Below are 15,610 nucleotides of genomic sequence, written 5' to 3'. Positions count from 1 at the left end.
CTGAGAAACAGGGAAATCCCGCTGGGGAAGAAAAGGAATTTATGAGTTTGCTAGTCTTGGTTTGACATAAACCATTCAGGGAAATACCCAGTCAGGTCCCGAGGAAGCAGGAGAATGATACCCAGCCCTAGAGTGTCAGCAGTGACAGTGCAGCTAAATAATCCACGTGTGTGCATATCTGTGCTCTTACTAAACCTTCACTCGTGGTCTGAGTTATTGCCTGATGCTGTCTCGTGGCAGCAGCTGCCTCTGTAGCCCCTTGTCAGAGCTCTGAGAGCACAGTGGTCCTGCTGCTGTGCAGGACAGCCGCGGGGCTGCAGAGCCTCACCTCATGGTGCCTGCTCAGTGTGCTGGCGAGCTGAGCTGCCTGCTGTTGTGACTGCCTACGCTGTTCTGGTTCAGGTGGATCAGAGCACAAGAGAACAGCCCTTTTGAGTGTTTCCCACTGCTGATCTCAATTCTGACTGTGACACTGGATGTCCCAGTTGTGTGAAAGTGTTCCTGGGCCAGGTCAGTGTTCGCAGATCACACAGAGCAGTAGGAACTGTCTGTAGAGAGGAGACAGTGATGAGGATGGGCCTCCTGAGCCTCCCTGTGTTTTGGGGATCACATTCAAGCAGCTCTTTTGGGAGTGCCTTAGGTGAGGTGGAGCTTGATTTTGATCTAGTCCAAGGGGATCCTGTTTGTACCTGGGGAGATTGCAAATTGGCTCCATCCCATAAGCCAGAGCATGGTTCCTGGTAACCCCTGAGGTGGCCTCGTGCCCCAGGAGTCCTGCCCAGCTCCTACAGCTCTTCTGGGAGCGGGGTGTCCCCCAGCCTTCTGCACCCAACTGTCTGCTGGTGACGAGAAGAGTTGACATTTAACCTGCAGCCTAAATAATTCCCACAACAGTAAATTGTGTGAAATGCCCTGTCCAAATACACAAGAGAAGCTTGTGAGGCCTTCAAACACATTTTTGTTCATGCCCAAACAGTTTAAACACTGAATTAAACAGCAAGCGTGGGATTTCTCCTCTAGCAAATGCAAAAGGTTGAGTTGGTGGGGAAAAGAAGACTCAAAATGCATCAAGGACCTGCCTCATTGCAGCATTTCAGATGAGAGAGAGGGGTGTAAATCTTGTGGGTAGGCATGGTGCTGTGCAGGCTGTCAAACCACTCTCCACAGGTGCTCTGCAGGGCTCGTGGCCCCTGTCCCCACGCAGCATCCTGGCTCCCAGCAGCGAGGCTGAAGCTTGGAGGCACCACCCCAGGCGCTGCTGGTGCCAGAGCACCTCTGAGGGCTGGTACAAGGGTGCTCAGGGCTCGGGGCCACGGGAGCCTGGTCATGTGGGCAGCACTGATGCTGGAGATGCCCATGGGGAGCAGTGCAGGGACAGGTCTCCAGCACAGCTGGTGCCATCAGAGCCCTCAGCAGGCTCCTGGGAGCCAGGGCTTGGATCTCCCTGCAGGCATGGAACTGAGCACTTGGTGCTTGATGCCCATGGCAGTGCTGGTGGTGGGAAGGCCCTGCTCATGGCACTGCTTTGGCCCAGCTGCCTGTGCTTTAGCCATGGTGTGCACCTGTCCCAGAGGTGTTCTGTGGCACACATATCATCAGAAGATTGTTCCATCTCTTCCCTACTATGTTTCATTTTGTTTTGCTCAAGTTTCTTTCTCTTCTCCTTCCTTGAGAGAAGTGAAACTCGCACTTCCAGAAGTGAAAGACTTAGATGATCATGAGTTTTCCTTATCAGCTGATGTTGTTGAAGCCTTTCATCCCAGGGGCCTAGAGAGCCCTTCATAAACAGCCCCAGGGAAACTGGCCAGCCTGCCTGTGATGTGTGTTGGCCTCTTCCCTTCTGGCAATCAGGAGACTGAAAGGCTGAGCTCAAGTGGTTTGTGTTTGGTGTCACAAGAAGTACAGGTTGGGAGCAGGGCCAACACCTCCTGACACCCAGTCCTCTGCTTTAGCCACAAGATCTTTTTTTGTCTCTGTGCCCATCATTATTTAGTTTTATTCCTGTACTTTATTTCTATTTCAAAGACTTTGAAGTGTCTTTACCCTCCTTCTCCTGAGTGGCACAGTTCTGCTTTTGGAGGAGGAAGGAGAGTGCAGCTGATGATCAGAGGCCATTCAGAGGCATAACAAAGTCAGATGATTAGTGGAAGTGTTTTTCTAGTAAAAGGAGTCCAGGCAGTACTATATAGTATGATATAGAGAGATATAGTATCTCTCTAAGAAAGGCTTGTCTTGTACTTTGGTGGGGTACAGTGGGGCCGTGATGTGGGCTGGAGCCTGTGGGTCTCCTGTCAAAGCTGTGTGGTGGCCTGGGATGGGCACCCCCATGGTACCACAGCCTCCTCAGCACTGACCTTGGCTTCCACCAGAGCACAGGACGGGAATTGGGCTCTTCTGAGATGCACAAAGTCCCTGAGGTCTAGTGGGGACAGACACAGCCTGGGCTCCCTGCACAGCCCAGGGGCTGAGCCAGTGTGGCCAGCACCTTGGGCAAAGGGTGGCTGAGTGCTGCCCCAAAGTCCCTCCTTGCTCAAGCTCCGAGCTGCTTAGCAACGTGCTGCTCAGCTCCTGCTTTTCCTCCCTCCTTCTCCCATTCTAGATCCAAGTTGGAAAGTTCAACTACACAATTGCAATGCTGCACCTTGGGGGAGGAGAGACTGCAATCATCGTCTCCATTGTCATCTGCAGCATCTTGCTGGTCCTCTCTGTCGTAGGTAAGGGAACAGAATAATGAGTTTCCAGGCTGTGACAGGTGAAGGGGTGAAGGTGACTCACTCACATGTTATGTAACATCTGAATGTTGCAGAAACTGGTCTGGGTGCAGCAGTAGCCAAGCCGGGACCAAGCTGGTAGCCAGGACCAAAGCACCCTGCAGCATGGAGCATTTGCTGGCTGAATCCATAGTTAACCCTGTTACATGAGCCTGTGATACTTGTAAACTTGCCCTTTTTCCTCACTTAGTAGTTGCTATAATACAAAATACAGAAGAGTGTGGGGAATTGGTCCTGGACTTGTGCTGACTTGAACAGGACTCACTTGCAGGCATGACAGTCCCAGACCATCCCAGATGTCCAGCTAGCCCCAGGTCCTGTCATCACTGACAGACGGTGGCAGGCACCTGGCAAAGAGTACGAAGGTCTGAGCAAGCATCTTAAGCTGCAGATCTGGAGCAGACACAACTGTTTGCTAACCTCCGTGGAAGCTGTGCAACACACCTGTGTCCTCTGGCTCGGGTCTCTTCTCATGGCAGGCCCAGAATGGCTGTGCAGCATGAAACCTGTCAGTTCACAGCAAATGAGGTGTTTTTAACAGGGATTAAATTTATCTTCACTAAAGGTTGTAATGCAGAGTATTTATTAAATGCACCACCCATCATCAGGAGCGTGTGTCTGGAGGCATGGGGAGACTGTCAGACATGACGACTGTAACGCAGGTGGCAAAAGGCTTAAAATCCCTGTTCATTAATCAGCTGGAGTACATTAATATACACTGAAGCTGAATACAGACAGCCCAGACCTCAATTGAAGATGACAATTGCAGCATGATCATTGAGTTCCAGCAAGTTTTACTTACTTGCAGATAATGGACAGCTGCCTGACCAGACACCAGTCTCATTATAGGTGTTAAACCAACACTGAGCTTAGCTTTCTGCACTCTTGTCAGCAGCAGACCCCTCTGATCCCAGCTGCAGCTGCTCCTAAGCCCCAGTCCTAAAGGCTTGTTCCCTTCCTCTTTTTCAGCCCTCTTTGTGTTTTGCACAAAGAGCCGCAGAGCGGAGCGCTACTGGCAGAAAACCCTGCTCCAGATGGAGGAGATGGAGTCGCAGATCCGGGAGGAAATCCGCAAAGGTGAGTGAGCCGGCTGCGAGGAGCCGGGACCGGGAGGTGCCAGAACAGCAGGGTTGGAGACATTCACCTCCAGCTCTGTGGGCATTTATAGACTTATTTTCAGGAGAGTTTCTGTCGTCACCTTGGAGCTTTGGCAGGGTGCGTGGCTGGAAGGATGGCTGTGCTGCTGTTGCTGCCAGGCTTGGGCAAGCCGCTCACCTGCAGTGCCACTGTTTCCCTGCCTCGGGGTCAGGGGCCCGTGGCCACATCAGAGGGTTGTTTGGAGGCCACAGTAATCTTTTGAGTGCAACCAAGATTGCAGCAGGCTCCTCCCAGAGCAGCTCTTCAGGCCCTGGAGCCACGGGGCAGGCAGGGCACGTCCCACAGAGCTGCGGGGCACGAGCAGAACCCCGCCAGCCGCCTGCGGCTCCTCGGGACCGCGCTGCCTCAGCCTGTCCCAGGGAGGGCTCGGGGAGGCAGAGACACGTGCTGCGGCCGTGCTGCCAGCCTACTCGCTGGCTCAGCTGGCAGAGCGCTCCAGCCCTTACATCTGTGGGTCTCTTTGTGTAAGGCTTTGCAGAGCTGCAGACAGACATGACAGACCTGACCAAGGAGTTAAACCGCAGCCAGGGGATCCCCTTCCTGGAGTACAAGCACTTTGTCACCCGGACGTTCTTCCCCAAAGTAAGGCGAGACCGCGTTTCACGGGCACCTGATTTCCCCCAGGCCCTCCCTAACCAGATCAGGGCTCAGCTTTCCCTCTGCTCAAGGGTTACTACAGTCTAACAAAATCATTCCACTGTTATATGTTTAGTTGTCATGTGTTTCAGCTTCACTTATCGTCAGAAGTGGAGCTGCAGCTCCTGGGGGTAAGGTCAGACTTGCTCACATGCGGTAGGAGCCCGATGGTGACACGGTCCCAGGAGTCACTCTGGGTCACCTGTTTGGCACTGTCTTCTGAAAGTGCTCTCACATGAGCAGAAAGTGCTGAGGACTCCCCCTTCAGCGCAGGGACTCTTCTGTCACCACACCCTGCCCATCTAGGGCTGAAGGATGCCTGAGGGGCGTATCTGCCATCAGCGTTCAGGGACGGGGTTTTCTGTACCCCACAGCGTCTCACCGGGCATTCCCAGCTGCTCTGCCGGTCCTTGGGAGCTCGTTAGGTATCACTGTCAGAGGCTGGGCTGATGGTGCTCCCAGTAAGACCCCCTCGGGCGCCCAGTCCCCGTCTGTCTGCCCAGAGCCCTCCTCCGGGGCCGCACCAGACGCGCCGGTGCCGTAATTCCCACCACCGGCTGCTCTGCTGTGTCGCTGCGTGGCCTCAACAGCGGCTGCATTTCACCCCTGAGGCAGTTGCACTTCAGTGGTGAGGAGTGAGGTGATGATTTATGACTGTAGAGTGTTTCATTAGTAGTTATTACTCAGGATTTTAAGTTACCCAGTCTCTCTATATCTGCACACTAGAGTCTTTAAGATTCAGGCTGCTCTGTGATTGTTAGAGATTTAAACGTTTTTCCCATCTGTTTCAAAAGTTACATATGTTAAACCACCCAGTACTACTCTATTTTGACTTAGTCTTCTATAATGCTTTATCTTCTGGGATTTTTCTAGCTGTCAAATTAGTCTATTTGCAGTCTCCCTACCCTAACAGCCTTGTGTCTGCGCAGGCATCTGCCTCCCCCCATTCTTGTGGTGTTTGCTCATTCAAAAGGCTCTTGCAAAGTGTTTAAAGGCTTCATAAACCATACCAACACATTTCTTCATAATGGGTGGTCTTCAGCCCTGATGACATGTCTCTCCATCTCGTTCTGCGGTGCTCAGCAAACAAGGAGGTCCCCGTCTGGGCGCAGCCCTCCCCTAATGCTGTGCTTGGTTGCAGTGTTCCTCTCTCTACGAGGAGTGCTACATCCTGCCCTCCCAGCAGCTCAGCTCCCAGGTTGGCTGCCAGGTCCAGGAAACTCATCCGCTCCTGGTGGGGGAATGGAAAGTGAGTAACCCACTAACAAAACCAATGCTTTTGAGTGGTTGCTAACCGTACTCGAGTGTGTTGACAACATCATGTGTTTTCTTGTGGTGCGTGGGAGATGTTTGATCACTCAAAACAATTAACACATACCAACATCAGATCAGCCTTGGCTTATTGGAGAAGGCAGATCTGTGGATCTGCTCTTGCATGAAGGAGCGTTGTCCTGAGATCCTCCCCAGCTCCCCTGTGGGCTCTTCTTCTTGGCCTGTCGGACTGTGTGTCACTTCAGTCCCACGTGCAGCTCGGCATAAGAGAGATTCCTCCCCAGCAGGGACTTGGTAAAAGCTGTCGTCCCAGAGCTGGGTTTCACGTGGACAAGAAGTAGGAATTGAACAGTCAGAGGGTCACTTAGGTTGGGTGGGTGATCTGCTTAAAGCAGCTCCAACTAGTGGAGATTGCCAAGGGCCTTGTCCAGTTGTGTCAAATACCTTTAAGGATGGAAATCCCATAGCCTCTCAGGGCCCAATTCCAGTGTGCAACCACCTTAGAGGTGAAAACTTCCTTCCCTGTATTTAATCAGTGTTCTATACTCTGTCTGCCGCCCCTGCCTCTTGTTTTAGCACTGAGCTGGCAGAGGAGAGCCTGGCTCGGTCTTCTCTGCCCTCACACTGGGCAGCTGAAGACTGCAATAACACTCTCTGTCACCACTGAGGGCTGACCCAACTCAGCCACAGACTGTTTTGGCAGCTCTCAGCTGCACTCGCTCCGTTTGCCGAAGTCTCGGAGCAGGGAGCCCAGAGCTGGCCCCGGGGCTCCAGGCAGCCTCACCAGTGCTGAACAGGGAGCAGAGGCCACTGCCCCTTTGGCCAGACTGCTTCTGGCACAGCCATGTGTCACAGGCAGTTGTGCCCTTGCCAGGAGAGTATGCTGATGACTTGTATCAAGCAAAGGGAGGTAGGGGATGTTCAGGTCGGTACCTCCACATTCGACAGGGACATCCTGGCAGTCAGAAAGGATAAAAGCTGGAGGAAAACAAGCAGCAGTGTTTTTCTCACTCTACTTTCTAATTTTTTTGTAGATCCCTGAAAACTGCAGACCCAACATGGAGGAAGGAATCTCACTGTTCTCCACCTTACTCAACAATAAGCACTTTCTTATCGTGTTTGTCCATGCTCTTGAGCAACAGAAGGACTTTGCTGTTAGAGACAGGTATGATCTTCAGAGCCAAAGACCTGGCAGCTGGGCAAACTGATCTTTTCCTGACTTGTAAGCAATGCAGCCTGTGTCTGTAGCCATGTATTTCAGCTGGAGATTGAGTTACGCTTGCCTCCTATTTCCCTATTAAAAACATGCAGCCATAAACCTCTGTTACCCTGAAGAGCACCAAAAGGTACGAGTGACTCGCTCGTGAGTGTATCCCTCAACAACTGGTTTACGGGTAAGAGGGTGCAAGCTGATCCAAGGTCCTGCAGCACTGAAAGGGAGTTTGAAGTTTTGACACTGTTGAGAAGGCTCATGAAAATTGTCTGAAGTACTGCCTTTGTATTTTGGGGTTTCTTTTATGCCAGTTGGAAGTTTAGTTTTACTGGATCGGTGCTTGATCCATGCACAATTCTGTGTTTCAGATGTAACCTGGCCTCCCTGCTCACTATTGCATTGCATGGGAAGCTGGAGTATTACACCAGCATCATGAAGGACCTCTTGGTGGATCTAATAGATGCTTCAGCTTCCAAAAACCCCAAGCTGATGCTGAGGAGAACAGAATCTGTGGTGGAGAAGATGCTCACCAACTGGATGTCCATCTGCATGTACAGCTATCTCAGAGTAAGAGACCTATCTGAGTGCCCTTGTGTGTGTGAGCCCAGTTCTGCGTGTGGCAGTAGCGGGGGCGTGGGACAGCAGTGGCACTGCCCTGGTCAGGAGGTGGGACAGCAGTGGCACTGCTCTGGTCAGGAGGTGGGACAGCAGTGGCACTGCCCTGGTCGGGAGGTGGGACAGCAGTGGCACTGCTCTGGTCAGGAGGTGGGACAGCAGTGGCACTGCCCTGGTCGGGAGGTGGGACAGCAGTGGCACTGCCCTGGTCGGGAGGTGGGACAGCAGTGGCACTACTCCAGCCACTGGTGGCTGACACACCAGTGTGTTGAAAGGTTCAAGTGTGGAAAAGCAGCCTTAAGTGCAGTTACTCTGCCTCTGCCTGGGGCTCTGGTGAGACAGACTTTGCAGAGGTCCTTTCCTAAGGCCAGAGCATGAACAAACATTTTCACCACGCTTGAGAAGAGAGATGGAGGGTTGTTGAAGAATAACCAGAGTGGCTTGAGGTTTTGGAGACGTTCCAGTTATTTGTTGTTTTCTGTGACCAGCCCGTGCTGCCGTCGCCAGCCAGGACAGCATTGTCTGCCTGGAGCACGGCTGGTGGGAGGGTGCTGGAGCAGTGCCTGTTGCTGTGGAGGCCTCTCACGAGGAAAGTGTCCTGGTGTTTCCACCCTGGCCAGGCAGATCCAGGTGGGAGAGGGGGCACGTCTGTCCCAGAAGCCTGACCGTCTTCCAGCAGTAACGAACAGGAATCATTTGGCAACTCAAGGCACATCAGCAGTCCATCTGCTCAGTGCTTTATCTCCAATGTTTGCCAGTTCTGGCTGGAATTTCCCAGAAGAATTGAGCAATAACTTAATTGATTCCATGGCAGTTAATTGGAGGACACCCCATTACACCCACAGAGGAGAGCCTTGAAAAAGCCTTTGAAAAATCTCTTTTCCCAGAGTGTTTGCTGTAGCCACAGAGGCAATGCTGTATTGTCCTCACACATATCATAATGTCTTCTGATCCCAACTGATGAGCACTTTTTGTCCTACAGCCTGTGGTTTTGTAGTTCATTATCTTTCATTTTAGCTCTCATAATTAGCCAGTATAATGAAAGAAAAGTTACAGGAGTGAACCACGATGGCTGTGGTGATGCAGCAAGAGTCTCCAGCCTGCAAAGGCAGAAGAGAGGGAATTAGTCCATTTTTTTAATCTTCACTTTTTGTGCCTGTAGTTAAACCATTGGAAAAAAAAAGTGCTGATCTCTCCTTTTGGAGAGTAGAGACCACATGTGAGGCATCTGATTCAGCTCCACTTTGTGCTAAAAATGGACATTGTGCAAGAAGGCTTTCTCAGGGAAAAAAAAAGGAAAGAAAGTCAAGTCTTATCACGTGTGCCTGGAGACTTGGGCACGTTACATAGCTGATTGCTAGCAAGGAGCTCCTGAGTGCTGCCCTGCCTGGTGCAGAGGTGCCCGTCACCACAGGCGTGTCCAGGGCCGTGGCACCCGTGGCCATCCCCGTGGCCAGGCTGGTGATGAGGCAAGCTGTGAGTTGGCTTTCCTGTACCCTGAGGCCCTGGCCCACCTCGTGGTGGGAGGAGGAAGAATGGGGTACAAGTGGCAGCAGGTCTGCGGGGAGCAGTGGTCCCTGGCAGAGCTGAGCCAGCGTTTCCCTGGGCCTGCAGAGGTGTCCTGAGCAGAGCCTGAGCTGCACACGGGGTTTGCAGTCCCCTGCCTGCGTCACGGGCTCAGCCTGGAGCCATGGCAGTGAACTCCATCGCGGCACTTTGTGCCAAAGCCTATTTCCCATTGCTGAGAAGCAAACGGTTTCCATCCTGGAGCGTAGCAGAAGGCTGTGTTCCAAGAGACTGTCACATCACATGTGCTCCGCAGGGAGGGTGGGGGACCCGATCAGAGGAGACGCCGTGCTGCCAGCTGAAACACGGAGTAGGAGGAGAGCTGATCCGACAGAAATGTCCAGACAGGCTGTTTGTCTGTCCCAGGTCTTGAGGGGGCCTCGGTCTGTGCTGGGACCTTCCCCACGGCGCAGATGAGCACAGAGCAGCGGCCGGGGCACTGCTGTGGCACGGGCTGCCTGCAGCTCGCGGCTCTGAGCTAAACACTAGTGATAGGAACACACCTCCCGTGTGCCGTGCCTTCCTCTACATCAAACTCTGCTGCCTGCAGAGAGGCGTTTCTTGGTTAAAAGCAAAGACTGCCCGCCTGCCTGTAGCACTGCCCTGTCAGCCGTGTGACGGTGGGTCTGGTTTTCATTCCTGAATTATCCCCATTAATCACAATGTCTATTTGAAACAGCTGCTGCAAAGGTCCCTGCCGTTGTGCAGTGGAAAAATTCCAAGTGCTTGTATTTTCCCTTGTAAGTCAGCGCTACATGCTGGAAACATTTGTTTTGTGTTACTGCTCTGCCTCACAGTCCATCCATTTGTGTTTTGGGGGAAAATGATTTGAAGGAGCTGTCTTCAACTGGTAAGGACTTACAGGCCACAGTCAGTAGTGGTCTGAACATTTGGAGGGCACCTGAAAGCAATGGAATCAGCACTGACAGGGGGAGGTCTGGCTTGGTACGTGCAGGAAATACCCTGGGGAATTAGCAGGAGGTTTGCTGCTTGTGACTGGGTTCAGAGGGAACTTGGAGCATTGGCACAGTACATGCAGACCTCTGTTTCTGCAGAACCGTCAGAGAATTGTAGATAAAATGGTCTGTGTCTCTACTTTCTGCTACAGCTTTGGTGGAACGTGCTGAAAACAAAAAAGCCTTCCCCATGAGATACCATGATACCGTTGTGCCTGGCTCCTAACAAACAGGATCAGGGGACCAGCAGTTATAGGAAAATTAAGGTCCTGGGGCTCAGCTTTTGGGTCTGGATCCAAGCTTCCCAAAGTTCTTCTGTGGGGTGGAGCTGAGGTTTGGTTCTTCACAGAATGCAAATAGATAATCATCTCAAAATCAGCAGGCCTGTGTGTTGAGCAGCTGTCTTCTGTGCTTTTCCCACCCCAGCCTCACCAAGATGTTTGGGACATGGCTGTAAGGTGTTCCTGGGAGGACGTCTTGTCAGCTGTGTTGTTAGGGCAGCAACATGTGAATCCAGTCTGCACTCCAAACCCTTTTTTTCCCCCAAGCATATAAAACCCAAGCCCTCCCACGCTTGTCGTGCGTGAAGCAGTTCAAGTCGTGCCAGCCTGAGCTGTGCTTCCCATTACTGCAAAGTTATTTCAATGCCCTGGGTAGCTTTAAGAGCCTGTAACAGTTCAGTCAAAAATGAAAATGAAGTCTCATTAAAATACATTCACAATAGGAGGAAAAAAGGCCCCAGACTGTGTTTTTTTAAGTATTTTTTTGTCCTGAATCAGCACTGATCTCTTCTAGTTAAACTTCCTTTCTCTCAACTAGCCGGCCAAAGACAGTTCTGATTTGTTTCCAGATGAGTTTCCCGAACAATGCTTGAGGTTTCCAAGTTTGCCATTTTATCTCCAGTCCCTGCCTGCCAGCCCTTCATTCCCCTCTTTGAAATTTGCTGTCTGATTAGCACTTTTGCAGATTTCTGTAACATCCCACAGTTTCTGAGCCTGAAAGCCAAGAGGCCAAGCAGAAATAGGATCTCTGGCAGAGCGCTGTCGTCGTTTCCCACCTCGCCGAGCCGGGGCTGACCCCACGCACAAACACAGCCCTGGGCAGCCCGACCCACGCAGCCTGGGCTGGTTTCAAGCCATAAGGAGCTCCTGTATCAGCAGGACTTGCACTTTTCAGCTGTTTTTGGAGGCGACTGCGGAGCAGTGGGCAGCCCCTCACGTCCCTCTGCGGCCGGAGCCGCGGCGGGGATGGAGCTTCCCACGGGGGGGGGCCGGGAAAGGCTCTGAAACCCTGCACTGAATTTAGCCTGGGGTTTGTCCCAGCTGTGTGCTCACGCACAGGCAGCACAAACAGGGCTCCTGTGTGCAGCAGGGCCGCCATGGGGATTGTCAGTGCTGGTGTCAGGTCAGCTGGGCAGCGCTCCTTGGTTCACAGCACGGGCAGTGCAGGTACTGCAGCCGGGGGATGTCTGCCTGCTGCTTTCTGCCTGGTGCTCCCCTTTCTCTCAGCAACCAGTTTTCACGTCTTCTGACACTCTCCCTGCTCTGTTGACGATCCTCAACTCCTCTGCTTCCCAACTTCACATCCTCCTCAGGTTTCTGGAAGCCTTGCCTTCCTCCGGGTCTGTGCTGCGCGCCCAGGAGGAGCGTTGCAGGAAGTCATTAAACCCCGGCAGAAGGCCCAAGGAGCTTTCCTCTGTTCTTAAAAGAAGTTGCCCTGGGAAAATCAAGCGGGCACACACTGTTGGCACAGATGGTGCAGGCCCACCTACAGCCCTGCTGCAGTGCCTTATCGTCAGCACGCCGAGTGCAGCCCAATCAAAACTGACATCAAACTAATTGCTTTAGCAATTACAGGGCAATTAGAATAAAAGAACCACCACGTCTTAATTAAGAAGCAGATTGAGCAGGATTTAGCAGCTCTTAGCTGAGAAATATCAGAATCACTCGGTGTCTGGTGTCTTGAGCAGCATTTCAGATGGCAGGAGTGTTTGTGTGGGGGGTGTGTGATGCTCAGAAAGTACAGAAATGTGCAGTAATTTGCACTTGCCTCCTTGGAAGGAAATTGCACATGAACATTAGGGAGAATGGGACGTACTCCAGTACTGAAGTTTCTTAAGCAAATAGCTGATGTTTTACTTGCACATCCGTGTAGCAGACAGAAGTGGATCAGAAATGTGGCACTAAGCCACGGAGCTGAACCCTTCACAAAGAGCTGGTCCCTGCTGCAGGTTTTGTTTTCATTACAGCAGTGCCACAATCCACCTCTCTCCTGTAAAAGTTTGCTGGATGTGAGGAGTTAAATGGTGTATTTGCTTGCTGTCGCATGGGAATGTCTTGTTGACCCCGATCGTTTCTGGTTTGCCGTGATCAGGGCTCTGCTGTGGAATGAGAAGCATGAATGCTGGTTCCCAGAGCCACCAGCACGCACAGTGCGCTCACTTCCATGGATTTCAGTGGCAAGCCAGGCAGTGCAGAGAGGAGTTCAGCTGATGCCCTGCTGGGAAAGCTGGGCACCTGAAGATCTCTGTGGAGCTGTGCTTTTTGTGCACATCAGCCCCATCCTTGTCCCGCTGAGTGCTGTGCGTTGTGTATCCTGCACGCTGCCAGACTGCAGGAAACACCTCTGCACTGGGGTGTGCCAGGTTCTCCCCGAGGTTCACCTGTAATTTTGTGTGTAGATCAGTGCACGTTTGCGTTTTGGTGAGCATGGTGCGTTCAGGCACCGCTCAGCGCAGCCAGGCGTGTGTCGTGCCTCTGGGCAGGGCCCCAGCGCTGCGCCCGGGGACGCTGGCACAGCCTGGCCTGGCAGCCCACACGCTACCGCCCGCAGAGCTGGATGGGGCTGCTGGTGCTGACAGTCACAGCTCACCTCCCAAAAACCACCTGCGGCTGCTGTTGGCTGTTGTGTCCTCTTCCCCATCTGGTCTGTTGTGTTGCCATAAGCCTGAGCGCTTCTGAGCAGCCTGAGGGAGATGCTGGCGGGCGATGGCAGCAGCAGCACCGGCGCTGCGCCCGTTCTGTCGGCTCACAGCCTGTCCCTGCCATGCTGCTGGACAGAGGCACTCACACTGGGTCCCTGTTGCTTACTTGATATTCTTCCCTCTTGCCAGGAGACGGTGGGAGAGCCCTTCTTCCTGCTGATCTGTGCCATCAAACAGCAGATCAACAAAGGGTCCATCGATGCCATTACCGGGAAAGCCCGGTACACCCTCAACGAGGAGTGGCTCCTGAGGGAGAACATCGAGGCGAAGCCCAGGGTGAGTACCCACACCACAGGGGCCTGGCGGGTTGGACTCTGGCAGGGTAGTTGTGCAAGAGGCTGCTTTGGTGTCTGCTGGTGCGGTGACCACAGCAGTGACACACCTGAGCAGGCATGTTGCTGCTGCAGACACTCAGAGCTGCAGGGCAAGACTCATCATGACAGTTTGTTTTCATGTCTCTCCCTTGGTGGGTCCCATAAGCAGCTCAAGTTAGGGGTCAAGGAAGGCAGGAAAATTTGTTCTGCCGTATTCAGCAACGCATTTATCATTCCTAGCAAAAGAGCATCTTCACTGGCACTGGGAAGGTGCTGGCTGTAAACCTGAGTCCTGGGATGCGGGCTTTGCCCAGGCTGTTGCTGGAGTGGCGCTGAGAAGTGTCTGTGCAAAATGTCTCCTGTGGGAACAGGGCAGACAGGGCTGTGCGTGTGCAGGGCTCAGCTCCCTCCAGGGCCTGACACAGAACTCAGCAGATGCCTTTCCAGGGGCTGGGCCACATCCTGCTTTCAATTACCTGGCATAAATCTGGAGCAACTTCACTGAAGTCAGTAGGTTACCCCAGATGTGCATCACCTCAACTCAGAGCATGTTTGAGCTCCATATCCTCTGCAGATTCCTGTTACCAGTTGACCTGTAAATTCACAGTGCAGAGCAGGAGGGGCGAGCAGCAGGGCGCAGAGCGTGGGCTTTCTCAGCAGAAACGGTAACTTCCTAAGTCAGAGCAGGGGAAGTGCAGCTGCTTCCTACTTTGCAAGACAAGTATGAACAAGGGTATGTTGGAGGAAGGAGGGAGACTGGGGTTAGCGCTGCCACAATCCCCCACAGTGCTGGGAAACGAGCCTCTGCTCTGCACAGTGTGCAGTGTGAGATAACATCTTAATGCTGTGGGGAAAACTGGCCTTCACCTATGCATTCACAGTGCTTGTAGTCAAGGATACTGGCTGTCCTGGTACTGAAAAGTGTTTGCAAGGGCACTTCTGGGCTGCAGGAATCCCAGCCGTAACTCACACGTACCAGGCAGCCTTTGAAGAGGCAGCTTCCCACCCCAGCCCTGCCAGACAGGCACTCAGGTGACTTCAGGGTTGCAGTCATCAGCAAGCAAAGGCACATTGGTGCCCTCGGGCTCAGGCACACCAAGGAGCAGAGGCAGAGCTGAGGCCGTCCCAGAGCCAAGTCCCTGGGCAGGAGGGAGGCGCCGTGCTCAGAGCATTTGGGTCTGCACAGCTTGGGGAGGAGGAGGCTCCTGGACTCTGCCTCTCCTTCCTTGACTGCCTGGCAGCCACTCCCAAAACAGGAGAGGATTTTGAATGGGAAGAGAATATCTCTTGTTGCCTTGCAGGTCTCTACTGTGGCTGCAGCAGCCGCTGTGTGTCCCTGAGAGCCAAGCTGGTGTTTGTGGCAGCCTGCAGCCCCTCACAGCTGCTTGTCCTTGTGCTCTAGGGCAGGTTATTTTGTGGTGGTGGTGGTGGACTACAGTGTTGCATCAAACTCAGCCTGTAGCATGCCTAAAACTTGTTTAAACAAAGGAGCTCGGCCAGTTGCACCTGGGAGAGTCTGAGCAATGAGCTTTGGCAGTCCCATCAGTCACTGGTTGGAGCCAAGAAGCTGAGGACGTGACTGGCGGTGGGTCTGACCTTTCCTCCTGCCCTGAGGTGGTCTCTGCATGTCAGGGCTAAGGCCCATTAGCAAGGCAGTGTGAGAGGAGGTTGCAGTGTCACTCCCTGTGTCCTGGCTCCATCAACAAACAGGGGCCTTCAGCCTCCAGGGGCTGTAAATCAGTGCCTCTCACTGGCAGGAGAGTCCAGATGATGCCTTTGGTCAGCCCAATTCCCAGCAGCACAAGGTCCCACACATGCCACAGCCCGTGTCCCTGGGAGCCCACACAGCTGGGCAGGGCATCTCTAAATCAACCTCTGCCTGCAGAACCTCAACGTGTCCTTCCAAGGCTGCGGGATGGACTCCCTGAGCGTCAGAGCCATGGACACAGACACGCTCAGCCAAGTGAAGGAGAAGATCCTTGAGGCCTTCTGCAAGAATGTCCCCTACTCCCAGTGGCCACGGGTGGAAGATGTCGACCTTGGTAAGGACCAGATGCCGTGGACCAGCCAGTCCTTAAAACCAGATGAAGTAACTGATGTTTCATGGTAGCTCTTGGTGTCTTAGA

General features: G+C 53.1%; 1 protein-coding gene across 1 annotated transcript in view; it reads left to right on the top strand.

Moving 5' to 3' along the window:
* The window catches only part of PLXND1 (plexin D1), a 72,525-nt gene that overhangs the window by 43,783 nt on the left and 13,132 nt on the right, over positions 1-15,610 (top strand). The window contains exons 20-27 of the mRNA XM_062008402.1: positions 2,600-2,714; positions 3,741-3,848; positions 4,399-4,511; positions 5,707-5,814; positions 6,872-7,002; positions 7,419-7,617; positions 13,300-13,446; positions 15,370-15,526. Coding sequence (XP_061864386.1) covers positions 2,600-2,714; positions 3,741-3,848; positions 4,399-4,511; positions 5,707-5,814; positions 6,872-7,002; positions 7,419-7,617; positions 13,300-13,446; positions 15,370-15,526 — 1,078 coding nt within the window. The remainder of the gene's footprint in view (positions 1-2,599; positions 2,715-3,740; positions 3,849-4,398; positions 4,512-5,706; positions 5,815-6,871; positions 7,003-7,418; positions 7,618-13,299; positions 13,447-15,369; positions 15,527-15,610) is intronic.

Source organism: Colius striatus, chromosome 15, assembly GCF_028858725.1.
Source record: "Colius striatus isolate bColStr4 chromosome 15, bColStr4.1.hap1, whole genome shotgun sequence".
Classification (NCBI taxonomy): Eukaryota; Metazoa; Chordata; class Aves; order Coliiformes; family Coliidae; genus Colius; species Colius striatus.
The sequence above is the reverse complement of the archived record's forward strand: the minus strand, read 5'-3'. Positions and strand labels throughout refer to the sequence as shown.